Source organism: Silurus aristotelis (assembly GCF_946808225.1).
Source record: "Silurus aristotelis genome assembly, chromosome: 12".
Classification (NCBI taxonomy): domain Eukaryota; kingdom Metazoa; phylum Chordata; class Actinopteri; order Siluriformes; family Siluridae; genus Silurus; species Silurus aristotelis.
In genome coordinates this window covers 30,481,573-30,491,572 of record NC_139585.1, presented here as the reverse complement: position 1 = coordinate 30,491,572, position 10,000 = coordinate 30,481,573, and the positions used below count along the sequence as shown (strand labels likewise).

Below are 10,000 nucleotides of genomic sequence, written 5' to 3'. Positions count from 1 at the left end.
GTGTGTAAATGTGATCTGTAGACATCTAATAGTAGAAACTGAGAGAGATTCTGTTCTCATCCCAGTACCTTCATGTTGTTTCTGTGTGTTAATAATGAGGTCTCGCTCTGCTAAAACACACCTCTACTCAAACTCACACCGTGAACTGGGACCCGATTCTGCATTTGTATTCTTATTCTAATTATTACTGAAAGTGTGTGGAGATTTCCTGAGAGACCACATGGTCATTATTCAAGTTTCTCTGTCAGTTTGTATCATAATGATTTAAATGGAGATTAAGATGCAGCTGTCAGGTGGGTGTGTCTCTGAATATACCGCATGGAGAAGGTTGAATTTTGGAAGATATCAATGAGTTTCTCTATTAAACTTCCTTCTTCATATCTCTCTCTCTCTCTCTCTCTCTCTCTCTCTCTCTCTCTCTCTCTCTCTCTCTCTCTCTCTCTCTCTCTCTTTTGATCGCTCCTAAAATTACACAACTGCATTCATCATTTAAGAGGTTCTACTATGAGGTGGTCTTCGCTTCGTTGCTTTGAGTCCTGGAAGTAAAAACGTTCTGTGAGGAGTCTCAGACTCTCTATGTGAACAAATCCCTGATGTTTTGAATCTGTGGATATAGAATAGATAAGGTTCTAGCCTAAGGTCAGAGACAAATATTGACTGTTGGAGAGGAGGGTGAGAGAAATAAATGTGGTGCACATTGTTAAAATACTATTGTGTTGTTTATATGGAAGACGTTAATGCAGGTAAAAAAAAACCCAGCAGGTGGCGCTGTGAGCTGAAAAACTCCACTTCTCGTTGTTGTGAAATTGGTCTGCTCTGTCTGTTCTTCTGCAACTTGGGAGCCATAAACCTCAACTTGACTGTCCAACAGTCCACTAAGATCATGATATGATAACATTCAGTTCAGTTCCATTTCACGCTCGAATGTCTCTCGGTGTAGTAGAGAGTGAAACAGGGTCTCTTTAGACATCAAGCAGACCTTAAAGAAAGGCTGTGTAAAAAGCAGAACTCACATCAAAAGCTCCACTCCACAATAGCACCCGGAGAGCCGTCCACCGCCGACCAGAGCATCACACAGAATAATTCTCTTTGAGGCTCCATGACAGATTGACTCACGCCTGTGCATGTGCTCGGCTCCTGAACTGCTGCTGGTGTATCTTTGTGCAAGAGCACCAGTCTTCATTCAGTCTCTCTCTCTCAGCCCTCGCTCATTTGCTCGCTCCGTCAACCTGCCATAGCTCGAAACTGGTGTCGTATTCGTAACGTTTCAGCTGTAGAGGTGAGCTGAGTGCAGAGCTTTTGATTGTGACCTCGTACCCTCACGTGAAAACCCACATCACTGTTAGTAGCTGCAGCGTTTTTGAGTTTCTCTCCGGGAATCGGCCGTTTTGAGGATTGTGCTTCTTCTTTGAAGTCTCTGTAAAATCAGGAGTGATGTGTTATTGCTTTTTGCACAAGTCTCTCGGTGCTGTACGCAATAATAAAATGTAAGTAGAAGTGTAAAAGAGAAATCTGCTATTTGTTGTAGATAAACTGCAGAATAAACATGGCAGCACAGAGCTCATGTCCTGGTCATGATCTGAAGCACAGTGTCTGCAGTTACACCAAAATACTAAACACTTCTTTTAGCCATTTTGCTAAGATACTGTTTAGATTTAATGGGGGGTCTTATTTCCCAGTGCAAGAAAAAAGAGAATGATGAATGTTTTGGTTTTCTGTAAAGACTTTATTCTGGAATTAAATCTGCTAAGAAATAATGTTGTGATTTAATAATTTCAATATAAAATAAACATTTCTATTCATAATAATTCTGTTTTTTCCCCTCCATTAGCCTCAGATACTACAGCCTTCCCAGCCCAAGGCCAGCAATCACTACAAGTTGGCAAGATCTTCCCACCAAACCCTTTCAGAGGCCCTCGGTGACCCCAGTGTGGACGTCCAGCCTGGTGATGGTCCAGTGAAGCCCCAGTCCTGCACTGTAGTTTTACCCGATTCTGCCTCCTGTAATGCCACGCTTCCTCCCTCTGTGCCCTCGACTGCACCTGCTGTTAGTGCCACTGCTGCCTCTTTATCCTCCAACACTCTGAATTCAGATAATCTTTTCCTCCTTCTAAACACCCGTCTCCAAATTAATGAACCACACAACCCCAGGGTTCAGTTTAGTAACTATGTCCCGCTGAGGAGGACAAACCCACAGTCCAGGGACCTTCAGACATTGAGCAGAGAAAAAAAAGCTCCTGTTCTTATAAAAACGAGAGGAGGTGAGCAGGTCAGCTTAGGTAGAGGAGTTCAAGGGGCATTTGGTTCTCACCCAGGTTTCAGTGGTCCATCTAAGACCAGACATCTGCCCCCTCCAGCCCGTGGCCTGCCCTGCATCAGCTCAGTATCTCAGTCCAGTTTAACTCCATCACCACACAGCTCTGGCTTCAGAACCAGCTCATCTCCTAGAGATGAGATCAGCTCAGGCCGAGCTAAAGATCCATCCAATGCCTGTAACTCTCGCCTCCCAAAGCCAAAGAGCCATTAACCCTTTCCATTTGTTCTGCTTGACTTCTCCTCCTTTACAGATCAGCTCAGGACACCAGGCTCCACACTCCATGGTGTTTCTCACACGGGATTCGCTCCAAACTGCTGATCTCTGAGCTCAGATTTACCTGACGTGTGTGAGACCCTAGATTCTGCACACAAACACACCGGCGAGGGCAATCCCTCGGCATGAGCAGTTCCTCTACATACTCTAAAGTAGAGAGATCACAAGTTCAGGTCTTGATGTGTTCTGAAGTCTAGAGAGTGTAATTGACTGTTGAAGTTTAAGTGGGAGGGGCTTTAGACAATGACCCGTCAATCACAGTGACACTGTCCAATCATGAGCTCATGAAGGGCAGATTTCCTCTCGGTGATGACAATCCTGTTATTGCCTTGAAATCTTCACAGCAGTAATAAAGTAAATTACAGTTCTGATTCCTGTAGAAAAGGAAGAAGACCCTGATGACAATCCAGAAGATTCCAAAATTCTCCGTAACACAATGCTGCTCTTTCATCACCACGCAGCAGCACCATGCAGACGGGCGGAGCACTTCAACTTCCAAATTAATCTAATATATACCTGCTGTGTGTGTGTGTGTGTGTGTGTGTGTGTGTGTGTGTGTGTGTGTGTGTGTGTGTGTGTGTGTGTGTGTGTTCCTCAGTCTAGTGGAGGAAAGCAAGGCGGAGTGTGTAATGAGTGACTGATAAATCAGCATAGTTTTTGTTTTGTTCTCCTGCAGAAACTTTCACTCCTTTCGTTTTTTAAACGAGTGTGTGTTCACTCAGATTGTTGCCTTATTATGATCTCAGTGATGCACATGATCTACTCCAACATGTCACCTTCTTCATCATAACATCAGACGTTTCCTCATCTGTAGTTTATTCAGAATGGATGAGAGGAGAGGTTCTTTCAGATCAGCTTCAGAGCTCTGTGTGTGTGTGTGTGTGTGTGTGTGTGTGTGTGTGTGTGTGTGTGTGTGTGTGTGTGTGTGTGTGTGTGTGTGTGTAAAAGCCAGATCATCTTTTTGACCCTTTATAATTTATTCGGTCATCTCTAATGACCTGTGGGAGGGGCCGAGCCATCATCTTTGAGGCCACGCCCACCATATGCGATCTGTTTAATGATTCACAGTGGAGCTGCACTGAACTCCGCCCCCCCGTCACACACACACACACACACACTCTTTCTCTCTCTCTCTCTCTCTCTCTCTTTCTCTCTCTCTCTCTCTCTCTCTCTCTCTCTCTCTCTCTCTCTCTCTCTCTCTCTCTCTCTCTCTCTCTCTTTATACACACACTACACACAACTTCCAAGTTTCTATGCAAAATTGTATTTAGTACGTAGAGCTTCCTGGAGTACATGATATGTGTTACACTACAGCACAGCGTGTGTGTGTGTGTGTGTGTGTGTGTATGTGTGTGTGTGTGTTTGTATTCATGAATAGGGGAATTGTAGAACTACAGTTAATAAAAACACACACACACACACACACAGTCAGTATGAAGATTTAGAGGAAGCAATTCAGTGAGATTTCTAACTGACTGAAAACATAAACGATAATTTTTATTCTAATTTTCATTTCAAACCTTTTTTTTAAGTTTATTATTGTGATGCTGCTGCTAAATGATTTTGTCTAGTTGGTCTGTAGGACCTCAGGACTGAGGAGTGTTTACAGTTTTTCACTTACATGAGAATCTGATGCTATTTGTTTCTTATTAAATTATTTAGAGTCTGGAGAGGGAACGAGCGTTTATAGCTGCTATAACGTAACTGACATTTTGCCGATGTGCCACGTTTAACGTAGCTAGAAATGGATAAGAAATGTGATGTTCTTGAATAAATTCCAGCATGTAGTTGAGTATAAACGAGTTACAGGAGGAATAAAACTAGACCATGCTGTTTGGGGAACTGGTGACCTTCAGGAAGGTCACATCACGCAGCCCTGTCACAGATTAACTTTCTCAAACTGCACACCCTTGAGATGGTTATTAACGTGTGAGATGTAGTAGAGCGTCGAGTAAAATTTCCACATTAATGTTTGGAAGTTTCACATTTTGGAGTCTGTGTATCAGAAACTGCTGATTTTGGAGAGAAAATATTTCAGACGACGTCACTAACGAACTTTGCATTTCATCATTCGCTTCTGAGTTCAGCTCCGCCCACAGATCCGTGTGTGTGTGTGTGTGTGTGTGTGTGTGTGTGTGTGTGTGTGTGTGTGTGTGTGTGTGTGTGTGAGGACTCGTGTGTCTCAGCTGCTGATCAGGTGTTTGGTTCTCTTCATTTTTTCATATGAAAATTAAACAAAGTTTTAGAAAACCAACACACACACAGATGAATATGAAGAATCCTGTATGTGGACTTTTTATGATTTTTGCATCACGTGTTTGTTGGCTGCAGACGTGAGGAACACTGCGCTGTACAACTGTGTTCATATCGCACACTAACTCCTCACTGTACTGTCTGATACACACTCATTACACACTTATAACACACTCATAACACACTTATAACACCTAATTTCAACAAATACGCACAACCGCAAAACCATTAGTCAGTATTAGTGTCATCTGATTTCTACTGTCAGAGCAGGATGTAAAGGTGTGGTCTCTCCTCAGTGTGTGTGTGTGTGTGTGTGTGTGTGTGTGTGTGCAGACTGAATTATAAAGGTTTCGGGTATGAATCTGTGAAAAGCTGCTTATGTTTCCCTCTGAAGCTTGTCTGATGTTTGGGTCGTGATTCCTTCAGCTTGTCTGAGTGTTAAAATTCCCTGGTCAATATTTCATCATCATCAGAACCACGTCTTCTTTATAACCTTTAGAATGTTTTTGTGTTTCTTTGTGTTGATTGTTTTGTTTTTGTTTTGTTTTTTTTACACTGGAGCTGAACTTTGTGCAATAAGAGAACATGCAAATCTACAAACCAGATGAATTTGCACTGTAATGTACGATGGATGATTTGTACTTAATTTATTAAATGTTAATTAAGTCTCATTATTGCTGTGTGCTAAATAAGGGAAGATCCGGGACGAGAGCGGTACTTTAGGTACTCATCATCATCACACCCAGAGATGGATGAGAAACAAAGCGCTTTTTTTCCTTTTTGCTTCTGTGTCCTGATCCCTGTCTCCGAATAAAGACAGAACCAAAACTTTCAGATTCAGACATGCTTCTTTTGTGCGTGTGTGTGTGTGTGTGTTGGAGACATGTGAAGTGTGTGTAATCACAGGAATCCACACGTGAAGGTCACATGAACCTTCATCAGCACTTTCTCCAGCAGGGCTTGAGGTCAATCGTTGCCATTGGAAACTCACAAGCTTTTTTTTTTCTGTACATCAACCGCAAGTGTTAAAAGTGCTGGAACTTTTTCTTCGCTTAAGCAGCTGAAATAAAAAGCTTCTGCTTCTAATCTTCTGAAGTTGATCAAATTCAAGCTTGACCTTCCTACTGACTTCTCCTCATCCTCCTGCTCATCATCAGAGCTCAGAGCCGATCCTTGATGCAGTCCAACCTCCACATTGAACCAGTCTGTTGTTCCTACTGCACACTTCACTGCTGTCCTCATACATGTCCTGCACCACCCTCACACACTTCTCTGACACACCAGACTTCCTCATACAATACCACAACTCCTCTCTCCACCCTGTCATACGCTTTCTCTAAATCAACAAACACACAATGCAGCTCCTTCTGTCCTTCTCTATACTTCTCCATCAACATTCTCAAAGCAAATAATGCGTCTGTGGTGCTCTTCCTCGGCATGAAACCATACTGCTGCTCACAGATGGTCACCTCTTCTCTCAGCCTGGCTTCCACTACTCTTTCCCAGAACTTCATGGTGTGACTGATCAACTTAATTCCCCTGTAGTTACTGCAGGTCTGCACATCTCCCTTATGTTTAAAGATCGGTACCAGCACACTCCTCCATTCCTCAGGCATCTTCTCACCTTCCAACATCCTGTTAAACAATCTGGTTAAAAACTCCACTGCATCTCTCCTAAACATCTCCACGCTTCTACCGGTATGTCATCTGGTCCAACCGACTTTCCATTCTTCATCCTCTTAATCGCTGCTCTCACTTCCTCCTTACTAATCCTATCTACATCCTGCTTCACCAACTCCACATTCTCCAACCTTCTCTCTCTCTGATTTTCCTCATTCATCAGCTGCTCAAAATACTCCCTCCATCTTCTCAACACACTCTCCTCACTAGTCAACACATTTCCCTCTCCATCCTTTATTGCTCTAACTTGCAGTACATCCTTCCCAGCTCGGTCTCTCTGCTTGGCCAATCGGTATAAATCCTTTTCTCCTTCCTCAGTGTCCAACCTCTCATACAGTTCCTCATATGCCTTTTCCTTGGCTTTCACCACATCCCTCTTCACCTGCTGCTGCATCTCCTTGTACTCCTGCCTACTCTTCTCATCACTCTGTCGATCCCACTTCTGTTTCTCCAACCTCTTTCTCCTTATGCTCTCCTGCACTTCCTCATTCCACCACCACGTCTCCTTGTCTTGCTTTCTATTTCCAGATGTTACACCAAGTACTTTTCTAGCTGTCTCCCTCATCACTCCTGCAGTAGTTCCACAATCATCCAGCACCTCTTCACCACCACCGAGCTCCTGTCTGACCTCTTCCCTGAACCTCACACTACACTCTTCCTCCTTCAGTTTCCACCAGTTATTCTTCTTTCAGTCCTCACTCTCCTCCTCTTCTTCTTCACCTCCAAAACCATCCTACAGACCACCATCCGATGCTGTCTAGCTACACTGTCCCCCACCAACACCTTACAGTCTCCAATCTCCTTCAGGTTGCATCTCCTACATAGAACATAATCCACCTGTGTGCACCTTCCTCCACTCTTATACGTCACCCTGTGTTCCTCCTTCTTCTTAAAATACGTGTTCACCACTGCCATTTCCATCCTTTTAGCAAAATCTACCACCATCTGCCCTTCCACATTCCTCTCCTTAAAACCATACCTACCATCACCTCCTCATCACCTCTGTTCCCTTCACCTACATGCCCATTAAAGTCTGCACTAATCACCAATCGTTCATTCCCAGGTACACCTTTTACACTCCAGAATATTCCCTACACACCACAAGTCCTTAAAAAAGTTGATATGAATCAGTGTGTATGAGTGTGTAACAGTCTCTGTGTTTAATGAGAGGTCTGCAGTGTGTGTGTGTGTGTGTGTGTGTGTGTGTGTGTGTGTGTGTGTGTGACTAAAGGCCCATTCCCATCCCTCTCTCTTTCACGCACACACTTGCAGATGTTGAATGAAATCCACCTTCTGAACTCTGAAACTATTAATAAAATTATTTTATTTCATTTTATCTGAAGACCACAGAAGATAAAACTCCAGAAAAGTTCAAATGATGAATCAAAAGATGAAAAATAAATAATTTATAATTAGCCTAAATGCTTGGTGTTGGTGAGTCTGCAGTCTTCTTCTGATGTCCAGTCTGTAAACAATGTTCTATTGTTGAGCTTCTTCATCTAATCTGAACTTCAGTCTTCCATGATTCCGCTCATTCTGGAGTTCAGTCATGCAGCAGCTTCAGCTGCCTCTTCGATGTGCATTCAATCAGTCCAGAACTGCTTTATTGATGAATTCATCACCTCAGCTGGAGTTACACAGGTGCACTGAGGAACAACACTTAAACTCCAGCAGATGTTCCCGGACTACAGAATGATAAGCATCAGATACGATTTGGATCAATAGTGTGAATTCTGTAGTGTTTGGACTTTCTGTTTTATTGAGTTTGAATTCAACTTCCAGTATATAAGTGGGTGTGGACAGCAGTCAATCATCTTAAAACCCTTCACAGAAAAAAGAACAGATGCTTTAGCAGTTATGAAACTGTCATGAGTAATAACAGTTTTTATATGTATAAAAATACAATGTTAGATTTTTATCATGCCAAACAGGTTTGAGAGGTTTCTCATGTGATCTACGATGCCCGTGGTCTTTTTCTGACACAGAATGGTGCATACGTTCTTCTTCTGTCACGGTCTTCTGGGTTCACAGCGTGCACTTCCGGGTCAGAGCCATCTTGAGTTTTTTCCCACGCTGCCCGGTATTTAAGGATTCTAAAAACTTTCCCTCTCTACCAGATTATCTCATCAGTCTGCTCGGATTGTTGCTGAGATTTTCCAGCCTTTTTTTCCCTGTTCCCTGCTTGGCTTTAAGGACGTTTTTCTGGCTTGAGACTCTCTTTTTACTTGCGCTGCCCTTTTTTTCAGTTTTGTGCCTTTTTTTGTGCTGTGTTTTTGCCTGGTCTCCTATGCTGCATGTTCGGACTTTTTAACTGTGTTTTTAAACTTTTTGGGTTTTTGTTCTGGAATTGTTTGTTGGGATCTGCACTGTTGTTTTTTGGCTTGTGTTCTGAATCTATTCACCTGGTTTCTTTCCAGTTGGCTTATTAAAGACTCTTATTAAGCTCTCAGTCTGCGTCCTGCATTTGGGTCCCTCCAACCAGTCCCTGACAGAATAATCTGGCCAAAATGCACAGCATCGAGACCGAGCCGCTGCCCATCCCCCTGCAGGTCTGAGCCTTAGACAGGCACACCTGCTACCAGGCGTCTCGCCATACCAAGCCAGTGCTTGTTACCATCTCCAAACACCAAAAGAGTCTCATTCCTGCTCATCCACTGACCCCATGCTCGTGTCATGCTTAATCTTTTCCTGCCCCTGGAAACACAACCCCTATCTAGATTGGAACAATGGGCGAGTCTTAGAATGGGGTGCCCTGCCAGACCCACTGCCTCTCCTCAACAGGCCCTGCATCTGTCACACCACATAATGAGCCTTAACCTGATCTCAGCTCTATCCCCTGGGGTCTACCATGACCTGAGTGCTGTCTGTAGCAAGGTCAAAACATCCTTCCTGCCACCACACTGGCCATTGGCTTGCTGCCTGGAACCTCTCCTCCCTGTGGACATTTTGTACTATTTGTCTGGACTTGAGCAGGAGACCGTAAACCAGTATATTCAGGAGTCTCTCTCTGCTGGTATTATTTGCCCTTCTTCCTCCCCTGCTGAGGCTGTCAAGATTCGCTTTACCCTCCCACCCGTGACTTTTGCATTCTAGCTCCTCCAGTGAGTCTCGATTTTTACGAAGTTGGACCTGAGGAATGCCTACCAACTTGTTCGCATACGGGAGGGAGATAAGTGGAAGACTGCGTTTAAAACCTTGTCCGGACATTATAAATATTTGGTAATGCCATTCGGTCTGACCAAACGCTCCAGCAGTGTTCCAGGCTCTGGTCAGTGATGTTTTACGGGACATGCTCAACTGCTTTAAATTCGTATGCCTTGATGAAATCTTCATTTTCTTTTGCACCCAGGAAGAACATGTCCACCATGTCCATAACCTGCTTCAATGCCTTCTTCGGGATGGCCTGTATGCCAGGGTTAATGACAGTCAAGATAGCCTTGAAGGAGTGGCGTCATTGACTTGAGAGGACCAAGGTGC

The 10,000-nt window shown here is 43.7% G+C and overlaps 1 protein-coding gene across 5 annotated transcripts in view; it reads left to right on the top strand.

Annotated features, from left to right (window-relative positions):
* The window catches only part of ccser2b (coiled-coil serine-rich protein 2b), a 53,553-nt gene extending 47,882 nt beyond the window's left edge, over positions 1-5,671 (top strand). For 3 of the 5 annotated variants that reach the window (XM_083556291.1, XM_083556289.1, XM_083556290.1), the window contains one exon: positions 1,832-5,671. In XM_083556291.1, the coding sequence (XP_083412417.1) occupies positions 1,832-1,961 (130 nt within the window). In that variant the 3' untranslated portion in view covers positions 1,962-5,671. The remainder of the gene's footprint in view (positions 1-1,831) is intronic. The other 2 variants (XR_014536030.1, XM_083556292.1) reach the window with 2 other exon arrangements.
* Positions 5,672-10,000: the final 4,329 nt, after the last annotated feature.